A 17,534-nucleotide genomic window follows, 5' to 3' on the forward strand; every position below is an offset into this window, starting at 1 on the left:
TCCTCAGAGGACAGATCCAGCCCTTGAGCCATAGGTTCCCCATTGCTGTCATAAGCCATTGCAAGAGTCTTTGTATAAAATACGCCTTGTGAAGTATCATTTGAAAATGAACAACATATTGGTCTGTAATATCACTGGGAAAATGTTGTGTTTGAAGTAAAAGTCACCCCTGAATGATGCTGGTGAGATGTGTTCAGACCCACACACAGCACCAATTAGTCAGACCTGCTAAAGCAGTCCCAAAAGCAAAGGAATGCATGTTTACCTCAGTTGCACATGGAAGTTGTAAACAGGGCTCTCAGACAAGGGAGAAGACAGGGAAAAAAACATTTAGGCCATGTCTACACTAGAGAGTTTTGTCGAAAGAAGGGGAGGGAGTGTCTATACACATAAAGTGTTCTGTCAGAGTCTCAACAGCACTCTGCATTTGTTTCTACAGTGTTATCCCTCAAAAATTTGAGGAATAAGGCTCTGTTGACAGAGTTCTGTCAACAGAAGTGCGGTGTAGACTCTTCTGTCAACAGAGAGGGCTTCTGGTTCACCAGGCATCCCTGTTTGCAAAGCGTCCAGTCAGCCATTCTGTCGACAAAGGGCAGGGCAGTCTGGCTGCTCTGTCAGAGTGGATTGCTCTGTCAATCTGCTTTTGTGTGTAGCATTGCCACTGGGAATAGGTGGTAAGAACTTCACCTTGAAGCAAGTCTAGGTTGATAAGTTTAAAAAAATACTTCATCGTTATTTCTTTCATAACCATTTTTTACTTTAATGCCTCGCTACTTGTATTAATTCAAAATCTAATTCTGGAGGTAAATTTATTTTGTTCTTTAATTACAACAAATCCAAAGTTGTGAATTATTTGAGAAACTCCATTTATGACACCATATTTCTGAAGGTGAAGAGGATATTCTAGAATTTGTTTTGGAAAAAAAAAACACCAGAAGACCTGCTTGGGAATTTGAAAGTGGAAGGCAGTTTAGGTGAAAACGATAATGAAATGGTAGATACCATAATTCCAAGGAATGGTAGGGAGGAAACAGCACTACAAAGACAATGGATTTCAAGAAGGAAGACTTTAAAAAAAACCCTCAGGGAGTTAGCAGATAAGATCTCATGGGAATCACTTCTAAGGGGAAAGCACTTCAAGAAGGTTGGCAGTTTGAATAAACATTACTAATGTCACAAGAACACAGTACCCCACTGGGCTAGAAAGACAGAAGGAATGACAAGAGACCACCCTGACCTAAGCAAGAAAGTACAATTAAAAAGGCCATGTTACAAAGCAAGATTAAACTAGTTAGAAAATTCTAATTTTTTTTGTTTCAGTCTTCACCAGTATGGGTATTGGCAATTGGAGATGTCACATCATGAATTGGGAGAGATTCCAAAGAACTGCAAAAAGGGCAAATATTGTGCTAATCTATAAAAAAAAAGGAAATAAAGACAACCTGGGTAACTACTCATAGTTAGCTTAATTTTAGTATCTGGAAGGATAATAGCACAATAAAGTTAAACAATCAATTTATAAACATCTGGAACACAGAAAGGCAATAAATGACAGTGTGGACTTGACAAGAAATCTGTCAAACCAATTTAGTACATCCTAAATTTTGCAAGAGGTGATACAGTCTTGTGTAACTTTCTCACAAATGAACTAGGGAAATGCAGTCTACATGGAGCTACTGTAAGGTGGGTGCACAACTGGCTGGAGAGTAGTTATTAGGGGTTCACTGTCAAGCTGGAAGGACTTATCAAAGGGGATCTTGCTGGAATCAGTCCTGGGACCAGTTCTCTTCAATATTTTAATCAGTGATTTAGATAATGGTGCAGACAGAACGCTTATGAAGTCAGCAGTCAATACCAAGCAAAGGAGGTGTTGCAAATGCTTTGGTGGATTCAAACAATCGAAAGGATCTGCATGACCTGGAACAATTGTCTGAGGCAAATGAGATGAAATTCATTAAAGTACTTCACTTAGGAAGGGACACCCAACTGCATACATACAAAAGGGGAAATGACAGTCTAGGAAGGAGAACTGTGGGAAGGAATCTGGGAGTCATAGTGAATCACAAGCCAAATGTATGTGAACAAATAACATTGTGGGATGTATCAGCTGGAGTGTTGTAAGTTAGACATGAGAAGTAATTAGGGTGATCATCTGCCCCATATTAGGCAGGATGGTCCCATATTTGGGATGTCAAAAAGGTGTCCCAAATGTTTTTAAAAAGGACTAACTGTCCCATGTTTGTGCCCTCCCTCACTGCCCTCCGCCCCCCGGCTGACCTTTAGCCTTTAGCTATCATCTTTGAAAAGTCCTGGAAGTTGGGAGAGATTCCAGAAGCCTGGAAAAGGGCAAACATGGTGCCCATCTATAAAAGGGGGAAAAAAAACCAACCCGGGAAACTACAGACCAGACCAGTCAGTTTAATTTCTGTGCAGGAAAAGATAAAGGAGCAAATAATTAAGAAATTCATCTGCAAACATCTGGAAGAAAATGAGGTGATAGGTAACAGCCAGCATAGGTTTGTAAAGAACAGATCATGCCAGACCAATCCGATAGCTTTTTTTGACAGGACAACAAGTCTCCTGAATAAGGGAGAAGCAGTGGATGTGGTATACCTAGATTTTAGTAAGGTATTTGACACAGTCTCGCACGATGTTCTTGTCAATAAACTAAGCAAATTCAACTTAGATGGGGCCACTATGAGGTGGGTGCATAACTGGCTGGATAACCATTCTCAGAGAGTAGATATTAATGGTTCGCAGTCCCGGGGGAAGGGCATAACCAGTGAGGTTCAGGAGGGGTCTGTTTTGGGACCAGTTCTATTCAACATCGTCATCGACAATTCAGATACTGGCATAGAGAGGATGCTTATTAAGTTTGCAGATGATACCAGGCTGGGAGAGGTTGCAACTGCTTTGAAGGATAGAGTTGTAATTCAGAATGATCTGGACAAACTGGAGAAATGGTCTGAGGTAAACAGGATGAAGTTTAATAAGGACAAATGCAAAGTACTCCACTTAGGAAGAATAAAAGAATCAGCTTCATACGTATACAATGGGAAGCGACTGTCTAGAAAGGGACTTAGAGGTCACAGTGGACAACAAGCTAAATATGAGTCAACTGTGTGATGCTGTTGCCAAAAAAAGCAAACATGATTCTGGGATGTATTAACAGGAGTGTTGTGAGCAAGACATGAGAAGTTATTCTTCTGCTCTACTCAGCACTCATTAGGCATCAATTGGAGTACTGAGTCAATTCTGGGCACCACATTTCAAGAAAGATGTGGAGAAGTTGGAGAAGGTCTAGAGAAGAGCAACAAGAATGATTAAAGGTCTGGAGAACATGAGCTATGAGGGAAGACCGAAAGAACTGGGCTTGTTTAGTTTAGAAAAGAGAAGACTTAGAGGGGACATGACATCAGTTTTCAAGTACCTCAAAGAGGGTTACAAGGAGGAGGGAGAAAATTTGTTCTCCTTGGCCTCTGAGGATAGGGCAAGGAGCAATGGGCTTAAACTGCAGCCAGGGAGGTTTAGATCAGACATTAGGGAAAACTTCCTAACTGTCAGAGTGGTTAAACACTGGAATAAGTTACCTAGAGAGGTTGTGGAATCTCCATCACTGGAGATATTTAAGAGCAGGTTAGACAGGCGACTATTGAGGATGGTCAAGATGGTGTTTGGTCCTGCCAAGAGGGCAGGGAACTGGACTGGATGACCTCTTGAGTTCCCTTCCAGTTCTAGTGTTCTATGATTCTTTCATTTTACGTCCTTTTCTGCCAGCAGCTCTCCAAGCCTCGATGAAATGCGGGAGCCTAGACGGCTGTCGCATCCCTGCCACTTCCCTGGGGCTCAGTGTGGAGGCAGGCACGGGGTGCAGCTTCCCTGGGACTTGGGGGGAGGCGGCTGCCACTTTCCTGGGGCTTGGAGGGAGCCAACAGCTACTGCCTCCGCCCCAGCTCCCCAGGGCTTGGTGGAGCTGCCCCTCCCCTTTGCCACATATCTCCCTGTCCTGCATTTGAGACAGGAAGATACAGTCACCCAAAAAGTAATACTTCTGCTTTACTCTGCACTGATTAGGTGTCAGCTGGAATATTGTGTCCAGTTCTGGGTGCCACTTTTCAGGAAAGAGGTGGACAAATTGGAGAAAGTCCTGAGAAGAGCAACAAAATGATTTAAGGTTTAGAAATCAACCTCTGAGGGAAGAGTGAAAAAATGGGTTGGTTTAATCTGGAGAAGAAAAGATGGAGGGGACAGGATAATGATTTTCAAGTACATAAAAGGTTGTTACAAGGAGAAAAATATTTTCCTTAACCTCTCACAATACGACAAGAAGCGACGGGCTTACATTGCAGCCAGGAAGATTTCAGTTGACCGCAAAGAAAAACTGCTTGTCAGAGTAATTCAGCATTGGAGTAAATTGATTAGGGAAGTTGTGGAATCTCCATCAGTGGAGACTTTTAAGAACAGGTAGACAACACCTCTGAGGTACAGTGTACCTAATACTTACTCCTGGCATGAGTGCAGGGGACTGGATTAAATGACCTTTCATGTTTCCTTCCAATCCTACTAGTGTATATTGATCTCCTTAAAGGGGCAATAGACCCAACATATGTCTGGAGCAAAGGTCCCTCCATTTTTAGCATCCATGTGTGGAATAAATTTTGTTATGTGCATTGAGGCATATAGAGATGTGCACAACCAGCAGAAACACATGTTGCCAGTTGCAGGCGCTCTGCTCATCATCTGGATGGCATTATAATTTCTCCTGGATGGATTTCCAAGTGCACGGATTACAGGAAACACTGATCTGGATTGTCCAGGAAAGGGCTGAACACTGCAGAGCACCTGTTTTTTTCTGAGTTTTTTTGGGGGAGGGGGTTTTGTGATGAGGGAAATGGAGGGAGAAATCCAGGAGGGACACAGTAAATCACCATGCTGCTGGAAGCTGCAGAGTGGCAGCTTGCTGACAGGCTGCTGGAGTCAGAGCTGTTGTACCAGCACTGTGGTTATATCCTAACATTCAAACAATCTATTTCTAATTATATTTGATTGTCAGAGTTTATAAGAGATTATTACACAGCTCAATTATAATTACTATTTATAAGTAAATTAATACTATTTGCTAATATGCAAAAGCTGATAAATAATGAATCACCACTTTACTCAATATGGCTCAATAATACTTATTTCACAGCTGTTTTAATACTGCTTGATATTGGTAGTTGTCTTTCCCAATGGCAAGTTAAATCAAACAGCATGATACAAACAATCCTTAAATCTTAAGCTTAGAAAAATATTAGAAACAGCTGCAATTTAACAGCAGTCTTAATTACGGGCTAGATTGTGAATTTGCCATAAGCCCTGCATCAGGAGCAGTGCAAACGTGTGTGTCTCCAGGACCAACTTCTGACCCAGAGTTGTAGCTACTCGGTTCCTTGTTGCCTCCCACACCCACGAAGAAAATATTGCCCCCTAGCTCATTATCTGGTACAGGTGACTTTCTCCTCCATAAATTCCAGTGCAGATGTTAGGTCCACTAACCGTTGCTTACATGTAATTGACCATGGGTGGACTCAACCCTGGGACCTTTGGAGCTTAATGCAGGCACCTTTATAATTTGAGCTAAGAGTCAGCTCTGGCTGTCACCTCAGGCTGTAGAGGAAGCTTATTCTTTCTCTCTGTAAGTGTCCAAAGTGCCACTACATGTGACAGCGCATCATACCCCTAGGTATGTGGGTTACATACACACTGCCTATTTTCAAACTCATGTTATGCTCCCCTCTTCCACTGAAAGAGTTAGGGATGAGTTCATGTTTGCTCTTAACATGCAAGCTGTATGCATTCTTTCAACTGGACAAGAAAACATGCCTGTTTTAAATGAAAATTGATTGCTGTTTAATCTGTTAGCGCTGGCTAATTTGGACTGATGGTATTTCTGCAACTTCCAAAGAGTTATGTGGAAGCAATTGTACAATGGAATCATGATGGATTCAGCCCTCAAAACACAGCAGATTAGGGAAGGTCAGAAATCACACTCACACAAGGAAACATTTTGAAAATTTCATATGAGGTCAGTTGATGTAGTCAAACTCTGTATTCTGACTATGGTACTCTAGGGAAATCAGGCACCACAGATTTGTGGATCCACTCTGGCAGCAAACAACTCCAGGAAAACTCCACCAGCATAGGGATATCACAGAGGCAGCCTCACACTTGTCAGGAGTCCCAGTGTAATGAAGCAGGACGTGGATAAAGAGGCATCTCCAGCCCTTGCCACTCCAGGGAATGTGGATTGCAGAGTTGCAAGCCCAATTTGCCATTATCCAGCTCTGTTCATAGAATCACAGAACTAGAAGGAACCTCAAGAAGGAACATGGCAGGACCAAGCCATGAGAGATAGGAAGGTCTTCCTAATGTCCAACCTAAACCTTCCATGATGCAATTTAAACCCATTTCTTCTTGTCCTATCATCAGAGGTTAAGGAGAAATATTTTTCACCCTCCTCCTTGAAACACCCTTTTAGGTATTTGAAAGCTGTTACCATATCCTCGCTAATCTTTGTTCTAGATGAAAACAAACCCAGTTCTTTCAATCTGCCTTCATAGGTCATGTCTTCTAGACCTTAATCATATTTATTGCTCTGCTCTGGACTCCATTTGTCCACCACTTTTCTGAAATGTGGCACCCAAAACTGGACATGGTCCTCTAGTTGAGGCCAATACAGCAGGGTCTCAACATTCACAAACCTAGGTATTCACAAGCGGCTGCAAGTGACTGTTTCCACAGCGAGCTGGACAGGGAGCGATGGCAACCACCACTTCCCCGAGGAGGAGCACCAGCAGCTGTTGCTTCCCCCAGGGCTCCGGGCAGGGAGCGCCAGCAGCCAGTGCTTCTCCTGGAGCCCCAGGCAGGAGCGCTAGCAGCCAATGCTTCCACCGGGACCCTGGGCAAGAGCCTCGGCAGCTGCTGCTTCCCCAGGGCTTCAAGCCCCCAGTATTTGTAAAATTCAACATTCAAGGGTTGGCAACAGAGAACCCTCATGAATGTTGAGACCCTACGGTACATGCTGAATCCAGCTTGTTATGCCCTTCCAGCATGACTGTGAATCATTGATAGCTTCTGTCTGGAAAGTTATCCAACCTGTTATTTAACACCTAACAGTAGCTCCATGTAGGCTGTATTTTTCTACTTGTTAATGAGAAAGTCATGTGGGTCTGTATCAAAAGGTGTAATACATCTAGATTTACTATATCTATGGCTCTTCACCTCCAACACCCTCATCCACAAGGCTTGTTTCCTGGTCAAAAAAGCAGTCAGTTTGGTTTGATAAGATTAGTTCTTGACAAAGAGCGTTGCTGATCACCTTCTTATGTTGCAGATAACAGGAGAAAAGTAACGTGTTATTCTCTCAGTTCTATTCTTTAGAATAGCATACAATATACCTCAGTATTTTTACCTTCAGATTCCTTATGAGACCCAACATGGAAAAGCTTTAAATTAGGAAGACTTACCTGATTAAAATGATGAAGTTTGTCAATTAAATGACTGATGAGAGGGTCTATTCCTTTGACTTTCAATTCTGGGTTGTTAATTTGTGCCTTCAGTCCATTGGAAACAATCCTACTGGTGTAACTGGAAAAATTAAAAAGAACAAAATGTCAACCAGAAAGAAAATATTCACCTTGAAAATGAGAGGGTAACATTTTACAAGCCAGCTTCATTAGAATAATGAACATACACAATTTGAAATTAATGTGTTAGGGTCAATAAAATATTACAAAGTAAGTATATTTGTAAATATTGAAATTAGAGCAAGCAATTCTTTTATCACCCCAAACCTACATAAAATGACTTTTCTTGCATTATCATCAGCTCAATATCAAATATGAAAAAGTTCAAGAGATTAAAAAATCCCAACATTTCTGGTTTCTTATTTTTATCTTAGTGTTTGAACCTTTCAGCTATGGTTACACTAGTGAGTTTTGCCAACAAAACTGGTGGAATGTCCACACACAAAAAGCAGTTTGCGGATAAAACTCAGCACTTTTGCTGGCAGCATTCTGCTTCTCAGCCATGAGGCATAACGTTAGCGCCAACAGATTGTGTCCACAATAAAGCTGTGTGGATGCTCTGGGGGGGCCTTCTCTTGACAGACAGGTCGTCCAGAACAATGGGCAGCCCTGTCTGCTGTGCTTCCGAGTGCCTGTTTTGTCAAGAGAGCAGCGGGGCAGTCCACCTGCTCTGTTGACAGAGCAGAGAGCTCTTCCAATTGGCTTTTTGTGTGGCTGCATTCTGTCAACAGAATGGACTCAGAGCGCTGTAGTGTAACCATTGCCTGGATGTTTATGTTTCAAGCTTTTCTGTACAACTCTGTAAGGGCTGGAAAGTTGCTTTAAATTCAGATTTAAGATTCTCACATAATCACTGGATCCCAAATGCCTCAAGAGTTGCAGTAAAATCAGAAGAGTTGGTAACAATTTCTCAGCTGGCAGGGCATATGTTGCATTCAGGGAAAAGAGGCTTTTTAGGCTTTTCAGCAACTGTGAAGATGAAATTGCTGGGCTCCAGCCACAGAAATACTGGAAGAATGCCTTCAAGCAGCAAAATCTCACACATCAGTGGTCTTCTCTCAGTCGGGCCATATCTTTATCATGACTTTGTGTCTATCTGAACTGCTCCTACCATAAAGTAAACCCTTGATTTAATGGACTGATGGGGCGAAGGGGTGTCCATTAATGTTGAAAGCCTGTTATCGCCAAATGGTTATACAGTATGATAATGCACTGACCTTCCCAGACCATCACTCACTCCTGTCCTCTGTCCCCTCCCACTTCCTGTCCCATTCTCCACCTCACACATCCATCTCTTTCTCCCAATTATCAGGGGAGGAGCCAAATGCCAGCCTGGCTTCCACCTCCTGCAGCTCTCTGTGCTGTGGCTTCTCCAGCCCCCAGCTCCAAGTTGCCCACGCAAAAGTAGAGCATGGCCACCCTCTGCCGGCCAATGGGTAGCAGCCTTCAACACCAAGGCTGCTGCTCAGCGCCATTGCAGGCAGCGGCAGCCGGGTGCAGACATGTTCCATGCACACGGGGCTGTGTGAGGAGAGCTCCTGCACCCTGCTGCAGCCCCCTCCAGCCCTTCTGGCGCTGGTGGCCACAGATGCTCTGGCAGCTCCTCCAACCCCGGTGGTGGTTCTAGTGAGTCTCTGGCATTTATTTTGGGGGTGGAATTAGCGGGGGCTGGCAGACAGCATCCATTATTTCCAAAGTACATTCTATCAGGGTCCATTAAATCGAAGTACATTCCATCAGGGACCCACCTCTGTGCAATCTCACCTTAAAACTTTGGATCTGAAAAACATCAGCTGTTCTCATACAATAAATGCCTGCCTCTGTCAGAATCCTTATCCTACCTCCCTGGACAACACTGACACAGATCAACTTCCCATTCAGTTATTGCTGTACTTTGGTTTCAGCACCAAGATATTGTTCTTTCCACCTGTTTTTCCCCCAGATACAAGGAATGAATTGCAGTCCCATGCTCCTGGAAATCCTGTACACTCTACTCTGATTTTCCAGCTCCTCCTCTGCAGCAAAATTGTACAAAGAGGTATTCAGAGCCAATTTAAGCCATTGGACTAATGAGGTTTCCCCTATGCATCCATATCTACTTGGAAACTGTAAACTATCATGCCAAATATCAGAAAGGTAGCCACGTTAGTCTGACTTGTTGTTGTTATCATGCCAAATATACACCTTTGCCAACTCAAGCAGAAGGAAGTTGCATTTTTCTGGATTGGAGCTCAAATGCTACATCTACACTAGCGATTTTTCTTGAAAAACCTTGGGCTCTTTTGAAAATCCCACAGAGTATCTACACACACAATGCATTTTTGATATTTAATTGGAAGAATGCAGCCCTTTTTCTGGCAGCCCTCTTCCAGCCGCAGATGAGATTCTTTTGGGAAAAAAAAATGTGTAGACACCCTGGAGGCTCTATTTTCAAAAGAACAGTCTTCATGGTACTGAATTTTTCAGTCCTTGATCTGTTCTTTTGAAAGAGCAGGGGCTGTGAGGATGCTCTCTATTAAAAGAGCAGATAGAAAAAAAATATATGTGCTTTTTTGTGTGTGGACGTGCTTTTTCTAAATAAGTGTTTTTGGAAGAGAGATCTTCTAGAATTTCTTTCGAAGGATCACTGTAGCGTAGACATAGCCAAAGAGACAGGGCCTGTACAATTTTCTCTTTAGCCATAGCTACATTATCTATAATAACTATGATGTTCTTCCAGTGCATCAGCAAACTTCCCTTGATAAGGCTAAGTGTGGACAATGAAGGCCAGGCCTTCAATGAGGGTTAGGAAAATTAGGTATTCAACTTCTGTTAGCTTTCAATTAGTCAGGCACCCTTTGAAAACACCAGCATAAATTATCTCTTCTCAGTGACTAACAGAGTTTCAAATTATAATTTAACTTTCACTAGTATGTTCATTCATCTCATTTGGTTTTAATTAAGACAGGACAAAGTTAAACATCAATTAAAACTGACATTAAAAAACATCCCACTGCAGTGTAACATTTGCGTTCAAGCAAATGGCAGGGTCAGTCTTTGAGGATAATATCAGTGACTAGCCTCTCTTAGAAAGGAAAGATGACAAGAATGAGGCCCGTGAGCAAAAAGAAGTCCAAATACACAGCCAATAGCAGACTGTGTCCTGGTATCAGATACAGAGATGGCATTTGATGTGGTTCTTTGGGACCACCCAATTGCAGTACAGAAGGAAGTTAGTTATGATCAATTGGTAGCCTCCATCAAATGGCTCTACAATTCTCCATGTGCATTCCTTTGTCTCCACCTCTTCCCATCACAAACAGAGCTCACAGAGACAAGATGGGGTAGGTAATGTCTTGTATTGAGTCACCTTTTATTGGAGAGAGAGAGAAGCTTCTACGTTTACACAGAGTTCTTCAGGTTCTCTGAAGAAGAGCTGTAGAAACATGCCTTTCACCCACCAAAATCAGCCCAGTGACAGATATTATTTTGCCCACCTTGTTTCCCTAATATCCTGCGACGGACACAACTACCACAGCACAGAGTCCAGAGAGACACACATTGGCTGTAGGGAGGTGGGTTCCAGCAGCAAATGAGAGGAGATAGGGTGCCTCTGTTGCTTCAGGTGGAGGAAGAATGTGAGGTACTGAAAATTATGTTAACATGATAAATGATCACTTGAACTTGTAAGGGGCTTCCGGGACATGCTTGCAGATAAGGAAATTAACTAGGGAAGCATGTGATCAGATTCAGAGTGCAGAGCACCAGCCTAAAGAACTGTAGGTTGAAATGTGCCTCCGTTTGAAGGAGCAGCTTGCTGTTTCTCGTGTGGGGTCTTGTGCACAATTCTTCTGACTCTAAGTGTTATGTTGCAGCCTCCCAGCAAGAACCAGTTTGAAAAGACCATCCCTCCTGACCAAGTCAAAGGCCTTGGTCAGGTCGATGAAGGCTATGTAGAGTGGCTTCCTCTGCTCCCTGCACTTCTCCTGCAGCTTCCTTAGAGAGAAGACCATGTCAACGGTAGACCTCTCTGCCTGGAATCCGCACTGCGATTCGGGGTACACCCTCTCAGCAATCTTCTGGAGTCTGCCAAGGATGATGTGAACGAACAGTTTACCAGTGACGCTTAGGAGGGAGATTCCACGGTAGTTGTTGCAGTCGCTTCTGTCTCCTTTGCTCTTATACAACATTCAGAATCAGGAGCGGCGTCAAACAAGGATGTGTGCTTGCTCCGACATTGTTCGAGATCTTCTTCGCACTCCTCCTGAAGCACGCCTTTGGATCTTCAACAGAGGGCATCTTGCTGCACACAAGATCTGATGGGAAACTGTTTAACCTTGCAAGGCTGAAAGCTAAGTCTAAGGTGTGGGAAGTCCTCATCAGAGACATGCTGTTCGCAGACGATGCTGCTGTAGTGTCTCACACAGAAGACCAGCTTCAAAAACTGCTGGATCAGTTCTCCAAAGCGTGCAAGGACTTCGGGCTTACCATCAGCCTAAAGACGACAAACATACTCGGTCAGGATGTTGCTGAATCCCCATCAATCAGCATTGACAACTATATGTTAGAGGTCGTTCACGAGTTCGTTTACCTCAGGTCCACCATCACTGACACCCTGTCGTTGGACACTGAGCTAAACAGGAGGATTGGAAAAGCGGCCACAACTCTGTCCAGACTCAGCAAGAGAGTGTGGAATAACAACATGCTGTACACTCACACCAAAATGCAAGTCTACAGAGCCTGCATCCTCAGCACCCTCCTTTATGGCAGTGAGACTTGGACCCTGTATGCCCGCCAGGAAAAGAGGCTGAACGTCTTCCACTTGCACTGTCTCAGGCGCATTCTTGGAATATCATGGAAGGACAGAGTGACCAACACCGCTGTCCTCGAGCAAGCTGGAATCCCAACCATGCACACCCTCCTCAGGCAGCGTCAGCTCCGCTGGCTTGGCCACGTCCACAGGATGAATGATGGAAGGATTCCAAAAGACATCCTGTATGGCGAGCTAGTCTCTGGCAAAAGACCTCCTGGACACTCCCAGTTGCGCTACAAAGATGTCTGCAAGAGAGACCGCAGAGAGGTAGACATCGAGCTGGACAACTGGGAAGAACTAGCAGACAACCGCAGCAGATGGAGGCAGGGGTTACCCAAGGGCCTTCAGAAGGGCGAGGTGAGGATCTGACAGCTAGCAGAGGAGAAGCGAGCGCACAGAGAGCACACTAAGGACTTGCCAGACACCAACCACATCTGCAAGAGATGCAGCAAGGACTGTCACTCTCGTGTGGGTCTTCACAGTCACAGTAGACGCTGTAAATGAAGTCCTCAATTGAAACTATAAAGGGCGTGATCCATAGTCTATACAGACTGAAGGATGCCCAGCAAGAGCATTGTTTACTTCATTCTAGCTTCTCCATTCATGCTGTCATATATAACAGAGAGCTGGCACACGCACAACCCACAGTGAGTCACAGAACCACTGAGAAGGGAGAATTATGTACAGGCCGCCACAGCTGGAGATCAGGATTGTTCCAGGAGGCAGCTAAACATCCATTTGACTGGAACTCCTGCCCTGTAATAACAGAATTAACCTGCTGGCTCTGTAGAATGTCTAACATGCTTAGGAATAAACAAAATACATTTATTGTAAGGTAATTTGATTAATCTACTACTTTGCACTATATAACACATTTTTGTGCTGACAGAGCTTGAATAATTGAGAATGTACATTAACAATAGTCGGAAATTGGCTGACAATCTCATAATCTGTAATTTAACTGAAAAAAAAGTAGTACAGAATTGTTACTGTTAGGCTGTGTCTGGACAACAGGGATTTGTTGTCAGAAATTTGGTCAGAAGAGATCTAGTGACAAAACTTCTGTCAACAGATTGTGGCCAGGCCGCGAGGTGGATCAAAAGAGTTACCCTTTTTGTCCACAGAGTGGCTGGACTGCCCGGCTGCTCTACTGGCAAAACAGAGAGCTGGAACCTCAGACAGACAGATTTGCAGGTCACCAGTTCCTTCTAGGACCCATGGAAAGACATGTCCTTAAAGGGTTTCCCCAGACATCTGTTTCCTGCCTCTGCTGCAGGCATGCCTCCCTCCTTGAAGGACAGCACAGCTAGAGAAGGGCTGTGGGTGACACCGCTGGTTCCAGGGAGCTATGCTGCCAGAATTGCCCCAGGCTTGTGGTGGCCCCACCCTGAGGTGCTGCAGCAGCTTTTGAACCTCCTGATGGCCATCCTCCTCTTCATCAAAGAGGGTGAGTCTGAGACTACCTGCGAGGACCTTGCCATGGCTGCAGGACAATCACACCTGGAACCCTCCCCCATCCCCAGTGCACAGGGAGGGAGGCACTGCATCAGTTCCGACTGGTAGGATCAGCTGGTCATGGGGCAGTGGGATGACCAGCAGTGGCTCCAGAACTTCCAAATGTGGAAGGCCACCTTCCTGGAGCTCTATGCCTGGCTCGTCCCCATCCTCCAGAGACATGTGCCTGGGGGCTGTCGGCTGGGTCTGGGCAGGGCACACCACCGCTGCATGTGGTTCCACGTGGTGGGACCACAGCTCAAGGACCCGCCTGGACCAGCTGAGCAATGCATGCAGCACACCCTTTCCGCATCTGCCTCCTGGGGCTGGGTTGTGTAACGTATGGGATACTCACTGGAGGAACCCTTGCCCAGCTCAGGATGTGGCCCTGCTGCTGGGGACCCAGTCCAGCACCAGGATGAAGCTGCTGGCCTTGGCATCTGGCTCTGGTGGGTGTCCCAGTCCCAGACATAGCCCTGTCTCAGCTCCTTGACTTTTGCCTGGACCTGCTCCATGGTGCACAGGGAGGGAGGAGGCCCCATTCAGCCAGGGCAGTGGTCATCCTGATGTACATCAGGGTATTCTGCCACTTGGCCTTGGGGTCCTAGAGGGTCTCTTCCTCCTGGCCCCCCGACAAGTCCAGAAGGGCCTGGACCTCAGCCCCACTTCAGCAGCAGTTTGCCTCTTGCTGCCCCGGGGAGGCTCCTTGCACCCTTCAGGCTGGTCCCTTAGGGGCCCAAGGGGTGGTTCTCAGGAGGCCTCTGCCATTGCAGCTGGAGGGATGGCATGGCTCTGAGGGTGTTGGACAGACCACCATGTTGCTCTGCTGTTTGCACGCTCTCAGCTTCCTGCCACAGAACTTCCTGTGCTTCCTGGGGCATTAAGAATGGCTGGAGGCAGGAACCACAGAGCGCTGCTTGCTGTAAATAGGGTGTCCACAGGGGTACCTGCGCAGCATCCTAGAGGCCTTTTCTGTCAACAGAAGGCCTGCTGGAATGTCCAGACCGGAGATGTGTCAACAGGTCTCTGTCGACAGCAGTGTTCTTGGTTGTAGTGAGCGGGGTACAGCTGTTGACAAAAGCGCTGCGTTCTGCTGACTTACTGACGAGGGAATGTGCTTGGCAATCTGGATGCTCCGCAGATTTTGATGACAAAACCCTTGAATCTAGACATAGCCCTAGTGATTCATAGACTCCAAGGCCAGAAGTGATCCTGGTAATAATCTTGTCCAACCTCTTTTATAACAGAGGCCTGAGAACTTACCCAAAATACTTCTTAGATCAGATCTTTTAGAAAACAAATTATCTTGATTTATAAACTGTCAATGAAAGAGAAGCCACTGATACCTGGCAAATTGGTTTACCAGTTAATTATTCAAATCTTCAAAAATGTACACCTTGTTTCTTGTGGTACTTCATTCTCATTAGATGCTGAAATATCTGTATCAACAAACTACAGGTTTAAAAGACCAGGAGATTTATATGAAAACATCTATATGCAGCAATTCTGAACCAACCATTCTCTCATGCAATGAGCAGCAAATAGGGGAAGAATAACTAATGTTTGAAAACTGAGTTTAATAGCAACTATAGGCTGTGTCTACACGTGCCCCAAACTTCGAAATGGCCATGCAAATGGCCATTTCGAAGTTTACTAATGAAGCGCTGAAATGCATATTCAGCGCTTCATTAGCATGCGGGCGGCAGCGGCGCTTCGACATTGACGATCCTTGCCGCCGCGCGGCGCGTCCAGACGGGGCTCCTTTTCGAAAGGACGCCACCTTCTTCGAAGTCCCCTTATTCCCATGAGCTCATGGGAATAAGGGGACTTCGAAGTAGGCGGGGCCCTTTCGAAAAGGAGCCCCGTCTGGACGCGTCGCGCGGCGGCAAGGCTCGTCAATTTCGAAGCGCCACTGCCGCCCGCATGCTAATGAAGCGCTGAATATGCATTTCAGCGCTTCATTAGTAAACTTCGAAATGGCCATTTGCATGGCCATTTCGAAGTTTGGGGCACGTGTAGACATAGCCATATTGTCCTGATCTACCAAGAAAAGTACAAAGAGTTTATTTAAAAAAACATCTTAACAGCTTTCCAGGAATACCATTTATATTTCAATTCATACAACTGTCCTAATCTTTAAATGGGTCAAAAGCAAACTGTTGGCACGCATAATATTTTGAATATAAATATACATTTCTTTCCTTATGTAATAATTTGGCTTAAAGCATTCTTTTCAAACTCAAAACTATGTACGTTATTTTGAAATACTGTATTATTTTATATGAATTTTGTCCCCTTTCAAATGAAAAGATCCTCCCAAACTACTGACGAAAAACTGAGAAGAGAGGTCCTGCCTGTGCAATGTCTAAAACAATCCCTTAATTTCCACTGCCTCTTTGTGGTTGCTGAACACTTTAGAGAACAAACCTTAAAACTGAAAGATTCCAAACAAACATCTGCAGGAGCTGCATTAGCTACAGTATTAATGATATTTAGCCACATGAGACTAGTAAATGGAAGTAACATTATCACACTATTCCCTTCCCTTCCCTGTTCCCTACAGGATACAGTAAGACTTTGGTTTCAAACATCTGATCAAAACTGATAGGCAGCAGCCTTATGCATTATTGATCAGTGTCCAGCTGTGAGACCATTTCCATCTCTTTCCCTCAAGATGCTCTCACTCTGAGCAGGGCCACTATACACCATTAAGCACCCCAGTGCTCTGATCTATGGCAGCTAATGGTCTATGCTCTTCTCACAATCAAAAAGAAACTCTGAACTCAAATGCCCAGCCTGAATGAACTCAGTCTGAATAAGGACATCAGCTTCTGCATATATTCAGAGTAGGGATTAGAGAGTGACATGGAAACACCACCAAAATTTACATGCACTGTTCCATACACCGAATTTCACAGAATCACAGCATCATAGGGCTGGAAGGGACCTCAGGAGGTCATCTAGTCCAGCCCCCTGCTGCAAGCAGGATCAATCCCCACTAAGTCATCTCAGCAAGCACCCTGTCCAGTTGGGACTTAAAAACCTCAAAGGATGGAGAATCCACCAACTCTCTAGATAACTCATTCCAGTCCTTCACCACCCTCCTAGTGAAGTAATTTTTCCTAATATCTAACCTACACCTCTCCCTCTTCAGTTCAGACCATTACTCCTTGTTCTGCCATCTGACACCACTGAGAACAGTTTCTCACCCTCCCCTTTAGAGTTCCCCTTCAGGAAGTTGAAGGCTGCTATTAAATCACCTCTAAGTCTTTTCTTCTGTAAACTAAACAAGCCCAAATCCCAAAGCCTATCCTCATAGGTCTTGTGCTCCAGCCCCTTAATCATTTTTGTTGCCCTATTTTGCCCAAATTTCTCCATTTGTTTTTAACACTACATTAACATCCAATACACTTGATATTATAGTATAGGTTTTTCCAAGGAATATATTGAATGCACATATTGAGTGCATCTGGTGTAAAGCAGTACAGTTCTACAGACTTCAGTCCCATTTTACTTCGCCAGAAGATCTGGTTGAGTATTTGTAAACCTCAGAAGTTGATGCACACCATCTATGTTGGGCCTTTCAAAGCTGGATTCAGTGGCCAGCTGAATTTATAGCGGACATCTTTTAGGCCAGTAGCTCTTTCCAGACTACCGTATCCCTTTCAGGAGTCTGATTT

The 17,534-nt window shown here is 44.6% G+C and overlaps 1 protein-coding gene across 5 annotated transcripts in view; it reads right to left on the reverse strand.

Moving 5' to 3' along the window:
- Positions 1-17,534, reverse strand: part of LOC142018592 (glypican-5-like) — a 662,349-nt gene that overhangs the window by 245,830 nt on the left and 398,985 nt on the right. For 4 of the 5 annotated variants that reach the window (XM_075004529.1, XM_075004528.1, XM_075004533.1 and 1 more), the window contains one exon: positions 7,509-7,629. In XM_075004529.1, the coding sequence (XP_074860630.1) occupies positions 7,509-7,629 (121 nt within the window). Of the gene's footprint in view, positions 1-1,648; positions 1,931-7,508; positions 7,630-17,534 lie in introns of those variants that run through there. The other variant, XM_075004531.1, reaches the window with a different exon arrangement.

The sequence above is a fragment of the Carettochelys insculpta genome, chromosome 10, assembly GCF_033958435.1.
Source record: "Carettochelys insculpta isolate YL-2023 chromosome 10, ASM3395843v1, whole genome shotgun sequence".
Lineage (NCBI taxonomy): Eukaryota > Metazoa > Chordata > Testudines > Carettochelyidae > Carettochelys > Carettochelys insculpta.